Source organism: Ascidiella aspersa, chromosome 7, assembly GCF_963924565.1.
Source record: "Ascidiella aspersa chromosome 7, kaAscAspe10.2, whole genome shotgun sequence".
NCBI classification, from domain to species: domain Eukaryota; kingdom Metazoa; phylum Chordata; class Ascidiacea; order Phlebobranchia; family Ascidiidae; genus Ascidiella; species Ascidiella aspersa.
Window position 1 is genome coordinate 20,346,028 of NC_139453.1, and position 25,505 is coordinate 20,371,532.

General features: G+C 35.6%; 2 protein-coding genes across 2 annotated transcripts; both read left to right on the top strand.

The window, feature by feature from the left end:
- Window positions 1-431: 431 nt before the first annotated feature.
- LOC146138239 (uncharacterized) lies at window positions 432-8,546 on the top strand. The gene is made up of 7 exons (XM_083394541.1): window positions 432-553; window positions 4,216-4,297; window positions 5,874-6,021; window positions 7,146-7,251; window positions 7,344-7,457; window positions 7,537-7,698; window positions 8,333-8,546. Exons 1-7 carry the CDS (start codon window positions 432-434, stop codon window positions 8,544-8,546), a joined length of 948 nt encoding a protein of 315 aa, XP_083250667.1.
- Window positions 8,547-12,653: 4,107 nt separating this feature from the next.
- On the top strand, window positions 12,654-18,887 carry LOC146138240 (cytochrome P450 1A1-like). Its single transcript, XM_083394542.1, has 6 exons — window positions 12,654-13,327; window positions 13,718-13,879; window positions 14,525-14,690; window positions 15,873-16,018; window positions 17,316-17,525; window positions 18,111-18,887. Exons 1-6 carry the CDS (start codon window positions 12,654-12,656, stop codon window positions 18,370-18,372), a joined length of 1,620 nt encoding a protein of 539 aa, XP_083250668.1. The 3' UTR covers window positions 18,373-18,887.
- Window positions 18,888-25,505: the final 6,618 nt, after the last annotated feature.

Here is a 25,505-nt window from a genome sequence, read left to right on the forward strand (position 1 = left end):
AAGACTATCCGTTTTTATATCAAAGAACCTGACGCTTTTGAGAAAGCTGTGTGCACGACGTTACTCTAAGATTGTCCGTATTTTGTTCTTATTCGTACAGATGTTACAACAAATTTTGTTGAATTACTTAGAAGATGGTCGTTATGTTGTGGATTGTAGGCTATTCCGTCGTAAATGTGCTTGCTTCGTAGGCCTTAGTGTGTGTTACTGTTTGAGGCAGTGTTTAGGCTGGAGTAAATAATTAACTTGGCTTGTTTGTAGTCCAACTTAATTTACACTACAATGCTAGGCTCCTTGCTATACATAAATAGCTTAAGCTTGTATTTTATGTTACATATAAGATTCATTGAGTTATTCTAAAACAATTGCAGGTTATAGTAAATCAATGTAAAGCAAGACACTATACTTAATAGAGATAAGAACAAATAATAATGGAAGTCCGACTGGGAACATTTCCATTAACTTTTCCTGGACCTTATCTACAGCAATTACAGCATTGCAACCATCTTCTCGAAAGTCAAATTGGTTTGCGAAATGAAATCAAGACCAAAGGGTAAGCTTTAGCACACGAAATTAGAAATAATTGTATATAGAAGTGGTGAAGGTCGGATCCAGGGCTGTTCCATGCCACCACATTAAACGAATAAACGCAGGGTGTGATTATAGTCAGTTGCATAATGGCGCGCGAATTCCTCAGTTCGCCATGACACTTAAGCGTATAAGCTTTGAACCTTTATCCCAGGTTTTCTAAAAAAATTGCCTGGGGGAACCTTTGCAATTATTTTGATTTTTCGCGGCCCTATAACAATCAAAAAGTGTTATGGGAAAAATGCAAAAAACACGCCAATGAAAGAAAAAGCAAAAACTATCAAATACGGTAAGCGTTTAAAGAATGGGTGCACTTGTTTTGCTGGAATTCACTCATCAATGTACCTGAAAAATCTTTATTATCGAATCACACTTAAATTGCTGTACATTTCGAACCCTCGGAAAGTGCTTTAAAGAATAATTTTCATTGCTGACCCTTTGAAACTGCTGTACGGACCCAAGTTGGTCCGCAAACCCTAGTTCGAAAACCGCTGCTTTATCCATACTTTGTTGCCGACGGATGTGAATTATCCTAATAATGGCACCAGGGCTGCGCTTCGACTCGCTGGCCTTGTATTTTAACCCCTTAATTTTTTTCAAAAACCTATGTTTTGATTTTGATTTACAGTACCTTAAATAAAGGGAAAATGTACACCTAACATTCAGTCAAATATAAAAATTGTACGTTTTTATTTTTTAGCTAAAGAATTAGTAATGATACTCGTTTTATGTTTTCGCCCTAACTTCTTATTCTTTAATTTAAAAAACAAGTTTTTGATTTATTACTAGTTTAATTGGGCTTGAGTGTAAAAATCCAACAATACCACAGCAAAAAACCCTAAAATACAATAATAATAAAGAAAAAAATATTTTTACACCGATAACATTTTTAGCAGCACAATATAGTTTAATTTACATGTAGTTTAAACGATGAACTTTTTATAATTACATTTTGTATTTGTTTCAGTGATTTGTATTTGTGGGGGGTCAGTGAACGGCGTTATTCAAGTGCTGTAATGTTGTTGTTCGCCAATAAAATATTCTGACATTTAATTGTTTAGTTTCAAAGGTCTAAAACAGGGGCGTGCAAATGTTTATCGCAGCGGGCTATAATGTATAACTATGATGGTGGTGCGGGCCGGACAATCGAACAACAGATATATTTTTTTAAACAAATTTTTTATTGGAAAACTGCGTAGAATCAAGTTACTCATTAAGCGATTAATGAGATGTGTGATATCTTCTCTCACCAGAGATCTTGTTAGTTTTGGCAGAAGTGCCAACTCGAAGATCACTTAACAAGTGCTCATCTGTGAGCTGATTCCTGAATTTTGTCTTGAACAGGCTTTCCTTTTTCGGCAATTGCTTTCGATAACTTATAGCCCAGTTTTGTAACAAGCTCAACGTCTTTCTTATAACAATGAAATACCTCTTGTTGTTTGCTCAAAGACTTTTTCAATTGCAGCATTTTATCAACCCGCAATTGACCTACAAGGCTATCATAATTAGAAGAGTGTTTTTAACTATAGTGTCCCTTAGAAATTATACTCTTTTATTACTGATATAACGTTTTGACAAAGGAGGCAAACTACATCTTGCTTGAATTTCCACCTTTAATAATCAACCTTTCTTTTTTGCCAGCAAAACAAGGCAGTTTTACTACAATGCAGACTATGACGCAATAATGGAGGTTCGGACAGTGTGACGTAATACAAATTGATAAATGCCAATGATTCCGTTCCAAATAACTTCTTAAACAGTGAAAAATTTAAAAAAACAATGGGCTACTTGACGTAGTCTGTGCGGGCCACGTAAATAGGTCTCGCGGGCCGTGCTGTGGCCTTTGCACGCCTCTGGTCTAAAACATTGCAAATAATTCACCATTTCTGCACTTGATATATATGTCCCACAGAAAGTTTACCTTTCACATATAAATTGTTGCTACCGGCATAATTTTCAAAGAATATAGCTCCTCTAGTAGCTATATTTGTTGTCCAACCTTTCGACGTGCTATGCTCTTTTCCTGTACTTGCATTTTCGTGAACTTTAACTAAAATCAATACGGTTGCCATGTGTAGCCTGCAAGGCCAGGTTTTTTTGCGTCGTTGTTGTCGACATTATGTTGGTGTGTTTTTTTTGACGAGTATTGAATGACCTTCTAGTATTCCCGATTAGACAATCGACACAGGGAATTTAGAAGACATAACATATTAATCGCGAAAAAGGCATGTGGTAAGTTAGCAAACTTTGATGACAGAGTGTTATGCAACGCATTGGGAATTTTGAACAAAACGATTTCGTCAAACGGGCTAAAAGACCCCAAAAGCGAAATTGCTAGTATATTTCGTTCAAATATTCATAATAATACAGTTTGGAAAGATGCCATGGTCGCGAGCAGTTTAAAATATCATCTTTAGAAAAGCTATAGCTTAATTTTTTTTTTATGGATTTAACGACAATCAGGTGGCAGTCTTACGACTGAAGAAACCTTTTGTTGCGACACCAATTATAACGAAGAACAAACGGTTTTAAGAAACAACACGTAATGACTCAATATTGGACACTAGAAAGAATTTACATCAAAATCTACGAGAAGCTAACAAAAAGTCATGAACAGCGTTAAATAAAACGAGAGATTCAGAGCAAATTAAATCACGATGTCCGAACAGAAGGTATAATTCAACAAAGTAGCATGAGACAAAGAATACAACGCAGTCGGTGACGTTACAGAATTATCGACAAACAGAGAACAAATTGCGCTTAAAACGTACCTTTCGGAGGTTAAAAGTGGACACTCAAAAAAACAAATGCATTGGAGTTTCAGAAGCTCCGCAATAGCTATAGCTTACTTTTATCTGTGAGATAAATTCAAAACAGAGGTATGACGTCATTAGACGAGCCATGTTAATGCCATAGGTTCCCTACCGCTTTTAAAGGGCTTCCATTGTCACGATGGCAACAATAACCTAGACTAGTCGGTATCTTTGTAATTTTTATAATAATAACAACCAAGAGTACCATAGCTGTATGCTTGGGATATTCTGACCTAAGCTAAACAAATCCGCAAGCCAGACAACAACCGGAAGCCATCGAGCTCTTTTTTTTTATTCGACTGTAGCCTAATTTGCCAAAATTTAAGGAATGGAAGATAAAAACGTTTATGGATGTCAAACCGTATGAACCTGACATTGCAAACTTTATCTGCCTTTCAGTTTTTTAATGCTCAGATATTCCATATTATTACTTGTACTTTAGATGCAATAGGTAAAACATTTAAATTTCACCTTCTAAATAATCTTGAAAACAAGACAATTTGAAAAAACAAAAACAGACATGTCAAGTTCGAAGTTTTCAGTTATTCTTCAATGAGCAGAAAAACGACCTTACGAAAGAGGCCATAACTCCGATTGGTAATTTTATCAGAAAAAAGAATTGCTCTTATAATTTTTCTAACAAATTTTAGAATGTGAAACCATGGGTTCATGGCCTGTTGAATTGCCCCGCTATTAATGCTTCAGCCCACCACAACATCTTGTGTTTCTCATGCGCCGCCAGTTAAAATTAATTGCACCCCTAATCTGCATGTCTAATTCTAGTCTATTGTCTACATTTCTTCATTATTTTCAGATATGTATACCTTAAAGACTTCCATCCACGGCAAGAAGTCCTAAGTGCAAAGAATGTCGTTTTAAACTATATCAATGAACAGGTACGAGGAGACCCGACGACGCAGTGTTTGTTGTATAAAGGTCACTTTGAAGTAAAAAAAGTAGCCTACTATGCTTCGTAAATGTTATTTTTGTGAAAACGGAAAACGGTCCTCATAATAACAAAATACTAGTTTTCCTGTTTGCTTACAAATCTGGGTTTTTTTAGACAAGACTGTAAGTTTATTTTAAGTTGGTAGGCAAATTTCAACCCTTGGCAGTCTTTAGTTTTTATGGCTTCTGTCATGCAATTAACGACATCGCAAATTAGAAAAGCATGGTTGAAAATTTTACCTTTTATTGTAATATGCGCATTATTCTAAAATGTTATTAAACCGATATTTAAAAAGCTTCGGTTTAATTGGCTGGCTCCGACGTGCACTTGTTCAATAACAAATACGGAACCAATAAATCCGCCAATGTAAATCGAAATCAAGCCATAATAGCGAAATTAGAACAACATCAACGTCGAAGTAACAGTTTGAAAAATTACCAAAATAGGAAAAATATATTTGGTAATGGTAATAACGCCTGAATACCAAGCCATTACCCGATCCTAACATCAAGAGCAAACAATCCGATGAAAAACAACGGCGCCCCTACGGCGTCGGTCAACCCAGGGAGCCAAAACGGCCGATGCCACACAGGTGTCCCTCAATCGTTCCAACCCTCTACCTACACTATTGCGTGTTTGGTTTTATTATGTGGTTGGTTTAAATACTATATTTTATAGATTAATAAACTTGACATATTGAAGCTTTGTAAGTTTGTATAGGTCTTATTGTGTGTTCCCTGTACTTCGTGAATGTGAAATGGTATACAGTAAAAACACTTTCCACACGTGTATTTTGGTTTCATGAAGCTAAAGTCGCCTATATAACTGCTTTGCTGTAAATTAAGTCCACTCAGATAATTTTTTTATAGTTTGCTTTACACTACTTTTGTTTATCTGTGTGCACTTGTCGTAAGACAAACTTGGGAGTCGAATTTACTTTTTTCCCCAGCAGACCGAGCAACACCCCGTTATATATAATGCCTGCCATGGCAGCAATTAATAGCTTATTCTGGTTAGCTATCAACCATAGTCAGAAATAGCATGTCATATCTTTGTTAAAACCAGCCTACAAAAAAAATCCTTCGTTGGAGCAGGGGCGTATACAGAGTATGGCCACGTGGCCATGTACCCCCTTGGTTTGTGTCTCAGACCGTTTTGTCGAAATCAGTTAAGTCAAAAGGCGTCGTGCGTTTCATGGCACCCTTTAAAATGAAAGTTGTGAAACTTAAACTACACATAGTAACCGTTCTTTTCACTCTACCTGCGATTGTTTTTGTCTTTAAATATTAAAATTAAATTCGTTACATTTTGATGTAACATTGAGACGTTACTTGTGACGTCACTTTATGTCATAACTTTGTGATGTCATTCCTGGATTTGTATTGCCCCCCACTAAAAACATATTGTATCCGACCCTGCTTTGGTACTTATAGTTAAACAAAAATATTTTTAACTGGTTCCAGATTTCTATCGGTTTTCATTACCAGAGTTTTAAATACATATGTTATTACAAAATCTTACAGGGAAAAGATATCCTCAATACAGATACACACACGGTGGGGGAAGGTGTGTTAAATCCCCGATGTGGCTTGGGCTGCTTGCCATTTATGGAGGGAAAAAATCGTATCACGCACAGCAATCAAATGAAGAAGGTTATCGAGGGAGATCATGGTCAGTGCATTAATTAAATAGCTTTATTCCGTTACATCCTATACCAAATATAATTGCCTTTCCTCTTATGTATTTTATAGCATATCGTGCTGTTCCCAGTATCTACTTCTATTAATTTTAAGACTTAGAAGTTTTGCTTTTCTCATGAACCATAAGATTTCATATTTGTTATAATGTCACACGTACTTTATTTTCGATGGCAACTAAAACCAATTTTTGAAAGAAACCAAGTCCCAGTGAACTAATTTACAAACAAATTTAAGTCATGTCAACAGGTTTGCAAAAATAAAAAGTCACGATATCGTCATAGCAATCCATTGACATTAAAAAAATTGTTAACGCGCAATTTATTGTGGTTTGCAAAACAACAAATTCTAACATATAGCAAGATTATAAAGCTCAATACCTCTGTTTTGCAATCATTTCAAAAATCACCTAGGTCCCGAAGAATTTAGTTCAGTGGTTCCGAACCGTTTTGTTGTCGCGAGCCCCTTTCCAGTTTTCAAAAACCTCCGCTACACCCCAATTCTGATGTATTTCGTATCATCCAGTTTTTAATCATACCAGTTGGCGAAACGTTCACAGGTCGTTTCATATTTTGGCCAGAAGCATGCACAAGACTAAAAGTTGCGGTTTTAGGTTTGTTTGCGTCGTTAAAAACTTTTGAAAAACGATGTTGTGCGTATACGGCGTAGCCTACCAATAGAACATTAACTTCCAGTAAACTCTTAAAGTAACTTGAACAAAACATTAAGAATTGATTACTTTAGTTTTTGTAAAAATAAAGCAACCCTAATATAGATCAAGAAGATAGTTTATATGAGTATTTCTATGCAGGCTGCCTCTTTAATTAGTTTGGCTATATCTCTGAATTGTTTAAGTGTGGCAAACGTTTGCGGGGAAATCAATTATCACAAATGTCGTTAGCGAGTTTTTTTGTGTCAGAAAATGAGTGTTTAAGGCCATTAAACTGAAGCTATACTTACCCTGTTGAAGTCGCGACCACCAGGTTGGGAACTATACTGCTTTAGTATAATTCGAGTATTTTATTTTCTAGGCCAAGGATACTTTTTTGCGAAATAGACTCTTAATTCGTTAGTTGCACGTACAGTATTTATATTTAGTGTTTAGATTTTTTGAAAAGTACTTTGGAGAAAAAGCAATCACATTTGACTTCAAATGGTTGCGGGCAATGCACTCAGATGGGTATACCGGAGCACATGTTGACAGGTTCTTGCCACATATCGAATAAAATAAATATATAAATGTCTGCCAATAAATACTCCTAAAATACAAACCGTGTTTATTGCATTTTGGTTTAGAGTTTACATGTCCAGAGGCTCTCAAGATCTGTTAACAATGTGGACTCCCTTGGGTGATATTCCCGCTAATATGGGCGTATTAGCAGTTTGCGAAGGATCGAACCATGATGCATGGTAGGAGTTATATATGGTTTAGATGTAACTTTTGAGCTGATCAATGTAGAGTTCTGACAGTGTTGTAATGCAATCACAGTTTCGGTAAACTACAAACAACGTACGGTAATTGCGATTTGGAAGCAGAAGGTGTAACCGGTTCGGGATGGTTTACTGAGGATCCGCATGAGATCACCAAAATCGGAGGAACTTGGAAGACTAGCAACTTCCAAGCTGGAGATGTGATTATTTTTGATATGAGGTTCGGTGGACAGTTCTTTTGTATTAATCTAGTCTAAACCACACTCCGCTCCGCTAGTTTTTCTTCCTTCTTTTTGAAAATGCTTGACGATGAGAAATATTAGTATAATTCGTGAATTTCGTTTAAAAATTAAAAAAAAAATGTTTATCTAACGGAGTTCGTTTTTTTTTGTTCGGAGACAGGTTATAGTTAGTTCGTTTGGTAAAACATTTTAGGTTGAAAGCACGGGTCGGCAACCTTTTTTACACTGCGGACCGGTTTAAAACTGATTTTTTGTCGCGGACCGGCCTTAAAAACAACAAATGTTCAGTAAAGGAACAACTTTTTTCAATGTCCTAATTAAAATGCATGCGTTTTTTCTAAAATTTTCTGTCTGAACATCAACATTGTTTATAAACATTGTTTGCATGATTTAAATCTATTGCACTTTGGGGTGAGCACGCTTGAACATCAAAAAAATATTATATATGGCCCGTTTTCGATATATTGTACGTACGAGTAGTTAGATTTTTATCAAAATATCTTCTGGAAACCCTGCTACGGACCGGTGATGAACTCTTCGCGGACCGGCGATTGCCGACCACTGGTTTAAAGGACGTTCAAGCGCTATCGCACTTTTCGCCATCTTGTTTAGGTTGGTTCACATGTCGACGACCAACCTGACGAAATTCGTTCGTCTTAGTTGTGACACAAGGTGGCAACCAGCTTCTCATAAAGCAGACGAACGTTTTGTGGGAGAAAAGGTTGGTGTTGAACAGCCGAAATTCGGTGTACATGGTGCATGTGGAGGACGGACAAAGACCATTGAAAATTTGAAGCCTTCATGGGGTTTTGCCAGTAGCATCTAATTGTAATGTTAGTTGTGTTTTACTAAATTTTGATTTTTGCTTTTTTATGTTTGCAGTTTTGTTTGTCGTTGACCGTTTTCTTTCTATTCATAACATTACTTGTAGTACAAAAAAAACAGGTAATCAACTCTTGTTATTTGTTGGGCTTATCTTTTCTTTGCTTATTTGTTTACTTGTTTGACAATTAGTTGAATATTTTAGTAAAAAGCAAGTTTTGTTACTTTGAAAATAAGTTGTGTAACAGTTAAGTGGTTGACAAAACAATAAAACAATTATTCTAATCTAGGTAACATGAATGTTAAAATGAAAATTGACAGGTATATACGTTGTGCTTTACGTTGTGAAACAACTAGTTATTTTCATTACTAGGGACTCTAACAAGATGGATGTCGAGTTTAGGATCTATTTATTTAAATTAGATTATCTTCTTTCTTCGAAACCTTTTTATTAGGCGTAAATACTTTCATTAGCTTGCAGTTAGAGAAAAATTGAGCTTTTATTCTACGGTTGAAACATGGTATCGATTTCATACAACTCTTAAACAAATAACGAAAAATAGATAGGTTTATGGAATGCTGTTGCATCAGTTCTACTCTCAATAGTAGAGTTTCGGTTTACAAAGCAGTTCGTAAACCAAGTTCCTAAAAGTGACACTGAACCTCATTATAGTGAAACTGAGCTGAGCTTGACACCATCACCATTAACATCGTTTGATTCTAATTAAATGTTACGCCAATTAGTTAAGTTTTCTGCGAACGATCGTCGCTGAACGGATGCCACACACAAGTTTAAAAATATAATTTTTTAAAAGACATGGCGCAAACGTCAACGCCAACGCTAAACTCAATCTTTAGCAAAGCGGCTAGCGCGTACGCTAGTTCGCTTGCTGCTAAAAAAAATATATATAATACAAAGCCAAAAATAAGACGGGGGAAGTTTATTTTGTTTAAGCAGTTTCTGAAACAAAATAGTTCCCCTTCAGCACTAAAACAAAAGTGTAAAACTATTAGGGTTCATAAGTGAAAACCGAAAGTGGAAAGGCAACAGGCAGTAAGGAAGGACAAACCTCAAACAATAACTTTAGTTCTTGTTTTTTTTGCTTATGTTGTTTTTTGCTTATGTTCTTAGCAATTTTTATACAATTGTTCAAAGTATGAACATTTTGCTAATTTGTATAGGTTATGATTTTAATCTGATTGGGGGTCACGTATTTTTTCAAAAGATGTGTGGAAACGGCTATAGCTATATTGTTAAACAACAGGACCGCAATGGCATTCAATATAAGAAAACACAATGGAGATTAATCAATTACATACCAAGCAACAATGTTTACTTAGCCCGTATAAAATCATACAATCGCGTGCGACCGTCATACACCTGGGAGTTTAAATTGCAGTGTTTTACAACTTTCCACGCCCTTAGTGGTTATCATCAGGCCTGTTCCATGTTACAGGTAACTTCGCTTTATTCGTTTGATATCAAAATCAATTTTCGCTCTAAAATTCGCAATTCCAATTACGTGGTAAGAATAGCGGCCATTGAATAACAGATTAAAGATATGTACGATCACACAAAGTCTTCTTGATAAGCAATAACTATATGATACCTAAATTATTATTAGACACACTGTGCGAAACATAGGCAATAAAAAAATTTAGCTTGGCGAATTACTACATTAGGAGATAAAAACTATTTATAAAAACACAATTTGGTCCTGATAAAGGTTGTAAGATATTAATACACAATTAGATTCAGTATGCCAAATATTTGTAGGCGAACTGTCGCCACAAATACGTCCCTCAGATCATGTTTCCTCAGTGCGTGTTTATGCAATAGCATGGTAAAGCGTGCGAATGCAAGGTGCAATCTTACTACGGCCTCTCCCCGTAAGTCTAGCACCATTTTCCTTTTATTCATGTCGCCGTAATTCGGTGCCAGCCGATATGGAGGTTAGTCTTGTATGCTGCTTTTCCGCACCGAAAAGCGCTTGGTTCACGTGCCCATATATCTCACATGGCAAAAGCAAACTTTTTTAACGTTTTTCATATCTGATAAGATAGTGGCCAAGTTCAGCCACAAACTTGCACTCACGTTTGCTACAAGATCCCTACCGCTTTGCTACAAATTTTGTTGTATATATGCATCATGTAGGATTCGGGTGAATAAATTCCCATATATATATAAATGGTTAATTGATTCAATATCCTTTATCCTTTTATTTAAATAGATTTTGAAAACTTATTGAAGCAGCACTATCGTCCTAGAATGAGGGTAAAGTGATAAACTTCTCTTCGAGCTGCTAAAATGAATATAACTCGGTAGATAGTAACCGAAAAGCAGAAATCGGTAGACATGACACACAGTGTCAGGAGAAACTTTTAATACTACCATACAATTATGTTGGATATGTTTATTTTAAAAGCGCAAGAACGAAACTTAAATTCATTTTTTAAGCTAATCTAATGGAGGTAAATGCATCGTGCAACGGTAGCGGAATTCTACACGAATATATCGTATTCGACGTTGGGCTGGGCAAACGAATGGGGACATTGTGCTAATTCTTACACCGAAAGGGGCCATTTGACAGTGTCGGCATACCTTCGTTACGTCACAGAGTTGACCTATCTCAGTTCACGGGGTGCAGTCGGGCGGAACGCGCAGGCCTTCGCTTTACAGTGGAGATAAAAGCATTTGAACGAGCCCCACGCCAGCGACGATATGCTGCTCATTCGGCGACTAAGTGGCCAACAACGACATTTTATCTGACTAGTGCTAGAACAATTTGGCTGATCGTTAAATAACACAATAATTACCCGAATGGAAAGTCAGCTTTTATCAAGTAACCTCCGCGAAGCACAGAAGAAAACTATAAAGGGATCGCATCAGAATAGTGGGTACCGTATTACGTGATCCCAGTACTGGTGTTGGTAAATGGCTATAAAATGTTGAGAGAGGTTCTGTTTGCTTAATAAAGCGTAAAGTGTAGTAGAGTTTGCGGCCGTACTTTAAAAGTTAAGGCGCCCGCTTGGTATTTAATCTCACGTTACACCCCGCACACACGCGCTATTATCGGAAATTGACTAAGGTTACAGTCTGGTCACTTGAAGCCATACAACGCTTTTTTTCATGACGACGCTGCGGTTGCCCTCGCACTTATGAATAATTCAAAGGAAATGCTTATTGTAAACATAGGTTGCAGCTATTCATATGAAACGATATGTTACCAATCAGGTTGATAATGATGTTCATATAATTAAGATTTATTCAAATGCCATTCTCAGTGAAGCATGCGTTAATTGGTGCAATACGTTATTTGCAAATACTTTAACTGAAAGTTATGTTAGATTTGTAAAACCTTACTTATTATAATAACTTACAACTCACCTAATTTAGCGTTTTTTGTATTTTCATAAAAAAGTAATTATAAAAGACTCACTGTTTTATTTTTATCAGCAAGTATAAACATTTTGAGACGACAATGCAAATTGCTCTTTAATGTGAGTATATTATGTGTGTGAGCTTGTAGTACGGTAACGGCAAAGGAAATGTTTGGCAATGACGCAATGACTAAAATGTTAGGCGATGCTGTCACATTGTTTTATCTCAACGAGATTTAAATGTATAAATTGTGCAGCGTCGTTGCGTTAATTCGTTTTCCATTGTTCTTATATTAATTGTTTTGGATATTAATTTCTTTTAACCGTACAATTCAAACTTGAATTTGTTACCTAAACCAAAGACCGCTGAAAAAAAATGGCTGACATGTGAACACTCAATGTGGCCTCTTCGGAATATTTATTTAGCTAATTCAGGTTGTAAGTTTTATTATATTCAATAAGCCCGTTATATTGTTAAACGTAAATTATTGACAATTGTAGATATCGATTTCCTAATACTTTGAACCAAGAAGTATTAATTTGTTGTACAGGTCCATGGTTCATTTTGGCGGCCATTTTGCAAACGCTTTTATTTTCGGGGGAAAATTAGCAAGTAGGAAAAATTTTGTTTATGTCCGTTCAGCTTAATTCAGTGTTTGGTGTATTATTGTTTGTTGACAGGTTTTTGAAACAATTATGTTGCAGACATCTTTGCGATGCTATATATAATATGACAAATGATAATAGTTTAAATAGCTGGTACTGCGGAGTGCATTTTTGTCGATGGCTGATTGTTGCGACAATTTTATATATAATTTACATTTTTCGGCAAAAAACATCAAATGTAAATGCATTAAACGGCCCTGTGTCTTGGCCAATCTTTGGAAATTTACTGCAGATTGGTGCTATGGGCCACATAACATTGAACGAAATGCGGCGTTACTACGGGGACGTATTTCGCGTTTATTTCGGATCAAAATTGGTGGTGGTGGTCGCCGGGCCACAGGCGGTCGACGAATGCCTAAAGAAACAATCGCTATTATTTTCTGCCCGGCCCAACTTCGCTGGCAGTGAATACGTTCTGCAGAACAAAAGCATCACATTTTCCGAAATGGAGTCTGCCACTCATCGGCGCTATAGACAATTGGCAATGCGAGCCATCAGGGAAGTGGTACAAGGTAGAAGAAAACCATCGACGTTTTCAGAGGAATCGAGCTCTTCCAACCAATGCGATTTCGAGCTTTCATATGTGGAACGCATTCTTCAAGAAGAAGCCTACATACTCGGCAGAATTTTATCAGATATTTCAATCGCAAATAACGACCAAGAACGGACCGGAAGTATCAAGAGCAGCATACTACTTACCGTATGTAACCTCAACTCAACCATCCTTTTTGGAAAAAGGTTAATATATTTAACTTCGCTTTTCGGGGTACAGATATAGATTTACTCATTAAGAATCCCAGCTACATTCGCAAAAATGTGAAACCTTAGCTCGTGTGACACAATGGACCGCACACATTCATTGTGTGCTTTGTTTTCTTGGTCCTATAGTTGAAAAAGGTAATTGCCTATTCCGATATGCACTATAACAGTAAAATTACCGAAATAAATGGAATCTAACGTCGATAAAAACTTCATTGTGAGGTTTGGAATAAGCCAATTATGAAATAAAGATATCATAAATAGATTGGTTAAACGGCCCAGTTATTCAGATTATGACAAATGTTGTTTCGTGACCGGAAAACAAATCAAATATTCAAGGGTTAAATCTTTTTTATTTCGGTTGTTTAGGTATGAACGAAGTGATCCAGAACTGCAAGACATGGCCAAACTAGCTAACGATCTGCAGGCAACAGACTTATATCTGACCCTCGTTAATTTTATGCCCTGGATTGGCAAATTATGGCCATTTGGAATGTACCGCACCGCAAAACTAAACAAGCAATTTGAAAGGTTTTTATTTGTTGATTAGTTATATTATTACATTATGCAGAAGTTCTCAAACAGGTGGTCGTTTTCAATTTCTAAGGGCGTCGCACAATGATTGCGTTTTGTATCTAAACTCCACAGCGATTTTAAATGCTTGCAAAACTCATTGTTACCAAAAAAATGAGCAACTAATTATGATTTCAGGTACAAACAAATGATAAATAAATAAAGTTGAGATTAATTCCTATCACTGGGTGCGTCGCAATTCCACTTCCAACAAGTATTTTCAAAGGTGTCACAAAGTAATTTGATAACCACTGACACAATGAAAGAACAGTTAAATTTGTTTATCAAGTGTCGCACAACTTATTGTAAAGTAAATATAATTGCAAAGTTGACCACGAGTTGTTACTATACTACTGGAATAAAAATAGAACCTATAGTCTATATATTTCACTATCCAGAAATTTAAAAATAAAATAAGATATATAATACACGTAGTCAAAAACATTTTTTTATTAATTTAGTATGCATGTTTAACTTTTTTTGATTAATTAGTACATGTTTATCACGCTTGGATGTCCATAGCAATCTCCAAATCCTAACGACCCGTCCTGAATTTTGCAACCGTACCTGTGTGTGTGTGAATAAGCAATTTGTTTGTCTCAGAAATATCTTTCACCGTGCCGACATACATCAAAACTCCAACCCTGGATTTCACGAAGTTACAAACAGCGAAGTAAAAAAACCCAGCACTGTGCTGGAGTTCCTACTGCAAGTACTTAACGTCGAAATCACTGATGAGGTTTACGACAGTGAAAGAACCTTACTGCTGGTATTTTTTTTCCTATGTTGTAACTGTTGTGATTTTAAGGGCTTTGCGCCTTAAAACCTTAAACCATATCTAAAAATGTATTTTAAAGTGTAATATGACAAATTCTAATCCAATTTTAAGTTGGAAGTTAAAGCTTGAATTACCAACCTAGGGCATATGGAATAATCAAACAGCTCTCGCGCCAATGGAGAACGACATTTACGTTTTAATATGCTAACCTTTGTTGAATTGAAGTACAAATTTATTCTATTTACCATTGTCTGAATTCTAAAATAACAATTGAAGCCATAGTACGACCCTAAATAGTACTTTTATAAAACGCTGAGAAGCAACATAAACTTACAGCGTTTGTGTTTTGTCCTAACAATGTTAATAAATTTTATTTAAAAGCATTTGCCCTCGAAAATACCATTAAAAATACAGTTGCTTGTAAGAACACAACGAGTTATTCTTTTATTTAAAACTTACAATCAGGGCTATGTCCAATGCTGATGCCTTTGGGTGGCCAGAGTTGTTCGTGTGTGGAGTTGTCCCGCCTTTTATTTTAGAAATGCCGACAGTACTTCAGCAGTCCCACTCCGTGTAACCGCGCACTTACGGCAAACTTGATAAAATATAGCGTGCTAAGCGTTTAACATTGGAGAAGGGGTGTTTCAAAATTGCCTATTTTTGATAATTGTGACATCGATTACTTAATTTACAACACTGTCAACTTTAAAAGGCCCAGATCAGATTAATTACAACAGACCATATATATTTTAACATTACCTTTCCTGTGAACCACTGAGTAAAAGCAAACTATAAATTAAATCCGTGAATTTGCTTCCTGTGTTAAACTATTGGTTCGAAACTGTTTCCGTATTACATTTATATAAACATAGCCTACTTGCGTGTTTGCTGTATATTACAATAGGGGCGTATTTGTTTACTGTTATTTTTTATTAAACGTTAGCTATATTCCAATTAAAAATGTAAAAACGAACGAAATTCAGAATGCTACACCGTTTGGCCTAAGTTGTGGCTGCTGGCTGAACAGACAAGTAGCTGCACTCCTTAAGGGAATAAGGGAGTAACTTCAGCAGGCCAACGTTAAACACATCGTTGAAAACTGGGCTAATGCAGCATGGGAAACCAGTACGAAGCACCATACCGATTTAGGATTAATGCATATTTGTTTCGCAGTTAGGGGACCTTCTGGGTGCTGGTACAGACACGATGAGCACCGCCCTTGCATGGCTGATCATCTACATTGCCACATATCAAGATACTCAAATGAAGGTGCGACGAGAGGTGCGCAGGTTCCACCAAGATTTCGGCAGGTTGCCATCGTAAGTAGAATTTATAACAAGCATTTTTATGGATGGGCAAGGCCATAAAGGTAAAACGGAACAGTTCTTTTACTGCCATTTGTGATAATTTGTTTTTAACTTTGTGTTAAAAATATATGCACAGTAATTAAACCCTAAAACGCCTAAGTGGGTCTAAAATTAAATGACCTACCTGTACTACTGTATTTTATACAGTACATCTGTTTGGGCGTTTACCAAAGTGTGTGACTTCTAGTATTCTTAACGCATTTTTTATTTTCCCTTTTATAATTTATATTTTGGTTTATATTTGATTAGTGGAGTGTAACTGAGGCTTTAAATCAAAAACCTCGGAGACCTATGCTAGGTAGTTGTGCAACTTTTTTCAACTTATTTTGTCAGAAATTAAATACATTTGTTTTAGCATTTTGCGATTGCTTCATAACTGTTGGAATAGTACAGTATCGACGCACAGGGCGACCAGTCCAGTCGACAGCTGTTTTTGAAACATTCGATTTTATCTATTGTATTTTATACTTAATTTTGTCGTACCTACATTTGCTGTTTCGCATTTGCTTGCAAGGTAGGGTTGGCACTTGGCAGTAACATGATCAGTAGCAGGTAATATCGCAATTGTTTTTCATTCTTTAAACGAAGGTAGACCTTATTTTTTGTTATGCAAATCCTACTCACTGCCAATTATTACTTATGTATTAAACTGTATTTTAAAATGCAGGAATGCCCTACGGAGAACTCGTCTATATAAAATTTTATGGCTGGTTCCTATATTTTATTTCTGGTTTACAGTTTTGTAAACAAGTCATTTTGAAATGACTTCAGTCCCAATCAACTTATTCGTAAAATAACTGCAAGTCAAGTCTTTTCCAAGAATATTAAGTCAAGTCCCAGTCAAAGTCATTATGATCAAGCCAGTTTCAAGTTATGTCACTCACATAAAAGTAAACTGTTAAACCATTAAAATTGGCAAACCAATCCGATCATGAGCAACATTTCAGCTAAAAAAATGAACAAACTCAATATACATGAAATTGTTTGATATGCAAAAACTTGATACATTTTAATGAAAAACACTAAATTTAATCGCAAGATATTTGACAAAGTGACTTAAGTCCAAGTCAAATCATTTGTCCAAAATACTAATAAGTCAAGTCAAGTCATTCGGGTCAATAACTTAAGTCAAGTTAAGTGAGTTGAAAACAGTGACTTCAGTGCACTCCAATCCAGTCAATGACTAAAGTCATCACAACACTGCTGATTTAATGTGTATCACCAAGTTTCTTGTTGAATTGTTATGCAGTTATGCAGAGCGCAAGAACGTACCTTTCCTGCTGTCGTTTCTGAGCGAAGTGTTACGTCACAGCAGCTTTGTGCCTTTCACCATCCCACACGCGCCCTCCAGTGACGCGAACTTGTGTGGATTTCCGATCGCAAAGGGGACATTGGTGTTGGCAAGCCTTTGGTCGATTAATCGCGACAAAAAACTGTGGCACCACCCGGATCGCTTCATGTAAGTCCTTACTTATGTAATATATAATACTAAGGTAGTTTTGTTTTGAAACTCTGATTAACACTTAACTGAAGAAAACAACTTAACCAAAACTTAACCAAAAAACAAAAATACTTGAAAAAAAAACTTGTTTGGGAGTGAAACTATGAATAGTTTCACTCCATAACAAGTTGTTTTCCTATTTTTACCACGTTTCCATTTCTCAAAAAAAAAAATTAATAATCAACTATTGTAAACTAGAATCTAATTTTAGTATTTTTATGTGAAGGTAAGAACCAGCAAACGGCTATGTACAAAATACAGTTATTTAGTTAAGGATCGGAAAATAGCAATACGGGTGAAAATAGTGTATTTGGATCGCAAGAAACTGCATTGTCATATACGGTTAGATAAATATAATTGTAAATTCTAGCTAATATAAAATGATCGGCGTTACTCTACTAATCGCTTACTGTCACTATATTTGTTGAATCACGGAAAATTGCTTTATTACGTTACAATAGTGATTTGAAAAGTTAAACATTTAACCACGGAAACGCTGGATATCTCTTATATACATTGTAAAATGTTTCGCGTTGCTTTCAGGCCGGAACGTTTCATTCGTGATGGCCAATTCGACCATTCTAAAGCGGATCAAGTGCTTGTATTTGGCAGCGGACGTCGAAGATGCGCCGGGGAACTTTTGGCCAGGATCGAGTTGTTCGTGTTCGCTGTTGCTTTTATGGATGCGTTTAAGTTTCGCAGGGTCAGGGGCGCTACCAATTTTCCAAAATCCGAACTGGCCTTGTCCATACGGCCAAAAACTATTGACGTGATTACCGAAATCAGCTCGTATAGTTGTCGGTAATATTTTATCTCCCTAAAAGTTAAAATTCGGCGGTGAAAATGGAGAGTACATCCTTGACGTGAAATGTCTGGTATAAGCTTTGTTTGAAAGGTATTGGAACCCATAACAATCCTTTTGGTCATGTGGAGGTGTCATGTTATTTATAATTGGCCGCTGAAATGTCGTGATGCCATACTTTCCAATAGCCTTCACGCAACTCCTATAGTTTTTCTCAGCATACTGCCCCATAGCGCTTGCAATAGTTGTGCATTTAACTTTATGTACTATATCTATTTGCCCTTATTTTGATGGCGTTAAATCAATCCCTTGCTATTTTCAACAGATATCAGTTAGTGATTTTCATATATATGATTCTCTTTAATTCTCTTTAGTTTTTTAATTTTATGAGCATATGTACATTTTGTTGACAGTATTATTTGTTCTGTAGTCTTTTAAGCAATTTGTCGATCTAATTTTTTTAATCTACAATGGTCGATTAGCCGTAAACATATAGTTTGTAAAGTCGAAATACGTTTACCGCTTCTATCCTAACGGCAGGCATTCGATTATTTGCTTAAAAGTATTATATATATATAACTTGTAAAACAAACTTATTGAAAACCGAGCTTAATAAGATTTTGTTTTGTATGCATAATTTTTTAAATCCAAATTTATTTATTCTATAGATGTTGTGCGGTACCGATTTATGGCAAATTGTCTGCCTTTTATTTACAAAATTTTTATGTAAATATTTATACAATTATTATTTTCATTAAATTAATATATGTTTTTGTTTTTAACCCTATCTTTCACTATGGATCATTTAATGACGTAATACTCTTACTATAGACTAACTATAGTTATCATAAATTGTTTAAATGTTATTTGATTTTTTTAGTGATTCAAAAAGCTTTTTTGTTGTTATACCATAACAGAGTTGCAGTAAAATAGGTCCGACACAACAATGATATAAAATTCGTCTATTCGTCTACAACTGGCATGTATACTATTGAAATTTTCCTTACAATTATGGAAACTGGAGATAATTTAACCAGATGTGCCTAAAGCTAAAACAGAAAAATGAAGATAAATTCAAGTTTAAAACTTATTTTTGTATTTATTTGCCGTCATTCGAGATGGGTTTGCAGTGTGGACTTTGGTGATCTTGCAATAAAGAAACATTTTGTCAAAAATCACTAAAGATGATTTACTGAATTTAGCAGTAGGTTTAACGTGCGCAAAGGACCCTTCAAATACTAGCGAGAAACCAATCCTACATGCTCTGAACGCAGAGCCTTTTACGATGGCAAACCACATCTTTTCGTTACGGCATTAGGTGTCACCAATTGTAATGGAAAACCATTTATCACATTTTGGAGAGGTTTTAATCCACTGTCTAATGTGCCATTTTTGCTTTATTAAATGCTATTTGTAAACGCTGCTAAGATGTCCTACGATGATTCACAGAAGCATAAATTACATGCCCAACTCTTTTTTTTTTGCAGTTTCATATTACAAAAGTTGTCGAAATGTTTAAGATGTTCTTATTGTCTGCCACCGGCAATTACAGACTGAAAAACTGAAGGTCGAAAGGTTCGCACGCGACTACAGTTCCACATTAACAGTTGTTTTAACTGTAGCATCTGCCCCGAACAGCTATTTGGCTGTTAAGTGTTAGTGCTAAGGTAACGACACGACAAACTTCTAAGCACATTTATTAGGCGAATAAATGTGTTTGTTAATCCAGTGGTCGGCAACCGCCGGTCCACGGACCGGTGCCGGTCCGCGAGGAGTTTGCTACCGGTCCGTAGCAGGGTTGCCAATTTAAAATTTTGATTTAAACCCAAACTGTAAACACCTTGAATAAACTAAAACAAAGTGTATTTTTATTAATAAAACAAGCTAAATTTCGTTCTAACATGCTCCATGGTTGATTGGTATGATCGAAAATCACCATTAGTATCAAGCTCTCGTGAGGTTCAAAACAACTAGTGTTCTGTAGCCATATACGTTACATATAGCCTATAGCACGTTCACAACATCCAAAAATGCATATTTTTAATGCAAAATCTAACTCCTAGTACTTACAATATATCAAAAAATCGGCCAAAATATCATCTTTTTTTATATTTAAGCGTCCTGACCAAAAAGTGCAATAGAATAAGTTCATGCAAACAATGTTTGTAAACAATGTCCAATAATGAAATAATTTATTGTTTTGATATTTAAACAGGAAAAGTTTCGAAAAAATGTATGCTTTTTAATTAGTCTTGGCAAGTTTAAGCCTCTATCTACAGTTTTAGCCTCTATAAATTTAGTTTTTGCCTCTATAAAAATGCCAGAAAACGGCCTGATTATTTTTCTGACATCAACCACGTTTAAAATATGCCAGATGTTTGAAATTTGTTGTCAAAAAATTCAATCCGGCATTCTTGTACTTATGTCTATTTTATACTTTTTAGGTGTTGGTATGTGCTTTGTACTTTTTTATATAAGCATTATTTTATATTTTGTAATCAAAGTGTCGTGTACGGTCTGGTCAAAAAAGGGATCTAAAATACATTATATATAATACAAAGTGTAACTTATTTTAAAAGAATGCTTTAAATACTCTTATTTTAACAAGCTGGTAGAAGTATAGGAATAGGTAATAATGGTGTACAAGCAGTGGTGCATTCAGCCGGTTCGCACCGGTTCTATAGAACCGATCGACTCACAAAGATCATCCAACCGTTAGCATTACTGTCAATGGATTTTTGCATCTAATCTTGATACACCGATTTTTGAGATCCAAGTAGCTCAAGTGTTTTTTTCAAAATGTGCGATAGTCTAGTTCGCACGTAACAGTTATACATGGTGTTAATTTTTATAGTTTTGGTAATTTTCCTTTTGTGATTGTTTGTCTGGGGACGACTGCTGGTTTATTTTGCTATTGCACTGTCTTCTATTTATCTTCGTAAAACAAAGTTCTGCCGTATATATAAAAATAAATATCAGTTTATTTGCCGAATAATATGACTTTTGATAACAGAACCAGCTGAAAAATATGACATTTCTGATAGAACCGGCTGACAAAATTAGAATCCTACCACTGTATACAAGTGTAATTTAAAAAAAAAACGTTAAAGGCTTAAAAGTTTTATTGAAATGGGCAGCGGGATTGGTTAAATTGCCAAGTTCAATAATTCCCAGACGAGAAAAGCTCTTTGAGCAAAACACGCTTAAAGTTCGCATTGAAAAAAGTTGTAATAATTTTCCGTTACTAAACATTTGTCTTTTAAGGCCGGTCCGCGACAAACTTTTTAGTTTTAAACCGGTCCGCATTGCAAAAAAAGGTTGCCGACCCCTGGGTTAATCAACCTATTGTATTTTTGATTTTAAGTCGTTATATTGCATAGTCCTTTTTCAACCCGAACTTTTGCCAACATCAGCTACATAAACGATTTAATTTATCACGAAGTCTTTCTGATAATATTTTTACTATAGGTATAAGCAGTTTACATGCGGTCACATCCGCAACGTGGCAAATAAAATTAATAAAGTTATTGCAGTTTTGCGAGTTGCGCGAGTATGTTTTTTACTCAGCCAGGAACATTTTTACGAGGCTAACCCACCACCTCCTTTTTTTAGTTTAGTTACACATTTCTGCTCGACATTAAACGATAGCATCAGGTTTCTAATGTTACCGGTTTAGGACATCCCGACATCCCGCTATGAAATAACTTTGTGACGCCATCTCTAAGCTTATCACACGTCACGGTAAGAAAGAAAATATTTCATCTTTCTGGTCAAGAGGCTATTTTACTTTCACCCGTGCTCTTTGGTAACAGTTTTAGAAGGGTTCCAACATAAAATTCTTTTTTAGGGTTGGGAACTACTGCTTTAAACAATAAAGTGTAAATTTGATATATATAAATCAATTTCGACAAAAAAAAACATATGGTTGAAACATAACGATTTGACGAACTTTTACAAAAAAAAGTCAAAAAGTTACAAATATTTTTACATCCTGAAAATAATGTCAGTCAACCATACCTGTTTGGCAAAAGTTAACGCATATTAAGTTTGCTTTGTTATTTCTTTGAAAGAGATAAAAAAAATGATAAAATTACATTGGATTTTTAACATTACATTGGACCTAAGGCAAAACTGTAAAAACACAATTAAACTTCCAGTTTAATCATTATACGAAAATTTCAACGAAACATTCTCTATGTCAAGCGATACCAGGTAACCCATCACCAAAGGCTGCGTTGACTCGATGAAGCGTAAGATATCGTTAAGACGGGCTGAAATTCGCAAGTTCACGCGAACTCGTGACTGTATCGGGGTCACGTTGATCTTCACTGAGGTTGCTCAGTTCGAATGAACTCGGTATGTGAGGTCACATAGACGCCGGCATCTCTAAAATTATCCTTCCAAAAACCTTTCAGGTATAGGTAACAAAATTCTTACGGCAAAATAGGTTGTTAGGTGATCAGCGAATACCTAAAGGCAGCGTAGGCACCATGTTTCTTTAAATATTATTGGCGTAATAAAACTAATGGCGTAATAAAACTAAAAAGTAATACTTAACTGTTTATTTCGGAGGTTAACCACGCACCTCAAAAAAATAATATCATTGCATTCGATAAAACGTCATCAATTGGTTAAGGTCGTTTTACATTTTCAACCTTGCAACAGAGTTTTGACAGACTTTATTTTAAAGACAAATAAAGATAAAGTTTTTTTTTCGTGAGTTCATGGGAACTTGTCTATAGGTCAGACGCTGGTCGACCTCTTAAGCTTGAGTGACCTCATTTTTTCACGCATACGCGACTTCATTTGTTATCTCGAACGGCCATAGTGGCGTTAAGGCTACAGGGTAAACGACTAAAAGCACTTTCTTGTTCACGGCAGAACCAGAGAAAACGAAGCGATTGCTCGATTTTTACAGGCTCACAGCATTCGAAACAGCACAAGTAAAGATTTAAACGGATTACGATTGTAGGTCAATCCATTTCTAAAAGAGTCTTGACTAATTTGATAAAACAAACTACTTTTAAATTTATTATTAGTTGGCTTATATGAAAGACGTTAAATTATTTTATTTTTTTTATTTTTCAATTTTTATTGTTTCATATTCATTTTTTAATTTTTACTTTTTATTTTTTATTTTATGCTTCTTATTTTTTAATATTTTGTATTTTGTTTTGTGCATTTTATATTATATATTTCATATTTTGTTTTTCATTTCCCTAACTTGTTTCTGCAAGCAAAAACAGATATGGGCCGAAAACTTCCCCACTTAACTTATGCCTTTGATGCGAAAGGGGTTCAAATATGGCGTAGTATTTGGGTAATGATCGAAACATATATTTGATAAATAGAATTTACGTAGATAATGTGTATGGCGATTTTATTACATTTTGGCCAGCTAACGTGTTTGAAAAGCAAATATTATCATTCTCCTAAAGACTTAAAATGGTTTAACGCCAATGGTTTGCAATACTTTTGCAAACTTTTACTCGGTAAATTTTTACCATGGCTTGGTCCGAGCAATCACTGTTAAAACAGACTTTAAATCTGTGGTTTCAAACAATATAAAACACACTATTATGTGCCTTATACGCAAACTATTAAATCGAAAGTTCTGCTAGTTGTTTAGGCCTGATGTTGGCATGCTGGTTGAAGCAAGATGCACAACAGGTGCTAACAGAGAGGCGTAGACTGCCTCAAGATTTCGCATTTAAATTTGCGGCGGTAAATACACCCTATTGACACTTGATTATTAGGCGAAGCTTATCGCAAAGTAATTGGTCGCCCGAAAAAATGCTGACGCCGCATTTAAAGCAAGCATTATAAATGAGTCGCCGATTTTCTGCTTTGAACATCTCTACTCGCAATGCTTCCCTCCGTTAATTGTACGGTGGGTGAAACTTTATTCACGGCCTTACCTCTTTTTGCATTACCGCGACAATACGATGAAATACGATTTGGAGAATATTGGAAAAATCGTATTTGGAGAATATTTGCTATTTGCACCTGTTCTGTATGTTACTCCAATCCAACATATCAACACACAAAAAAGTTATGTATAATAATATAATAACTTATGGCTTTGAAGCGAAAGGGGTTCAAATATGGCGTAGATTTTGGGAAATGATCGAAACATATATTTGATCAAAAAAAATTTACGTAGACAATGCTTACGGCCATGTTATTACATTTTGGTCAGCTAGCATGTTTGAAAAGCCAATATTTTCATTCTCTCTAAATGATTTAACATCTATGGTTTGCTATATGTTTTCCAACTTTTACTGGGTAAATTTTTACCATGCCTTGGTCTGAGCAATCACTGTTGAAACAGACTTTAAATCTGTAGTTTTGAGCAATATGCAAACACGTTTATGTGCCTAATAAGCCACATTTTATATTGAAAGTTTTGCCAATTTAAATCCAATAAACACAAGATTTATTTATTTATGACGCCATGTTATGACGTAGCTTTGTAACGTCGTCGTTAAGAATGCGTTAAACTTAAGCTTTTTGTTGTTGCGGCCCTTGTATAATTATATTTGTTTAGGCCTGGTGTTAATATGTTTGAATGGTGCAACAATTACAACAGGTCCTAACAGAGATGTGTCCACTGCCTCAAGGCTCCGCATTTAAATTTGCGGTGGTAAAATATTTTGTGTTGTAAGAGCAATAGTTTTTTTTACTTAGAGAGGCCTCTTTATGAAAGGCAAGTCCCATGCGCCTAGTTTTACTAGGCAAGCCACTTCGAACAAAAACGTTGCACGCGCAGGACAATGAGACACAGCAGGGATGCCAGCAGCCGCCTCGTCAAGACGCGAGCTCAATAAAGCAAGTGAATAAAAGCATTCTGTATTGAAGTTTTTCTACCGCTAGATAGTAGTAGATAGCTGTTATAAACTAAAACGATGACGTAACACTTTTGTTTTTTGTCCCCCAATTGGAGGTGCCTAGGGGTGCAGCCTCATAAACCTCTACATAGCACCTTCATACCACTCTACGCCATGTCTGAAAATTTGAAAGTTCTACGATGTTCACTTTTTCTGTAATGCTCTGGACAAAAATCGGTCTGAAACATGCCATAGCAAACCATAGCAAACCATAGCAAACCATAGCAAACCATAGCAAACCATAGCAAA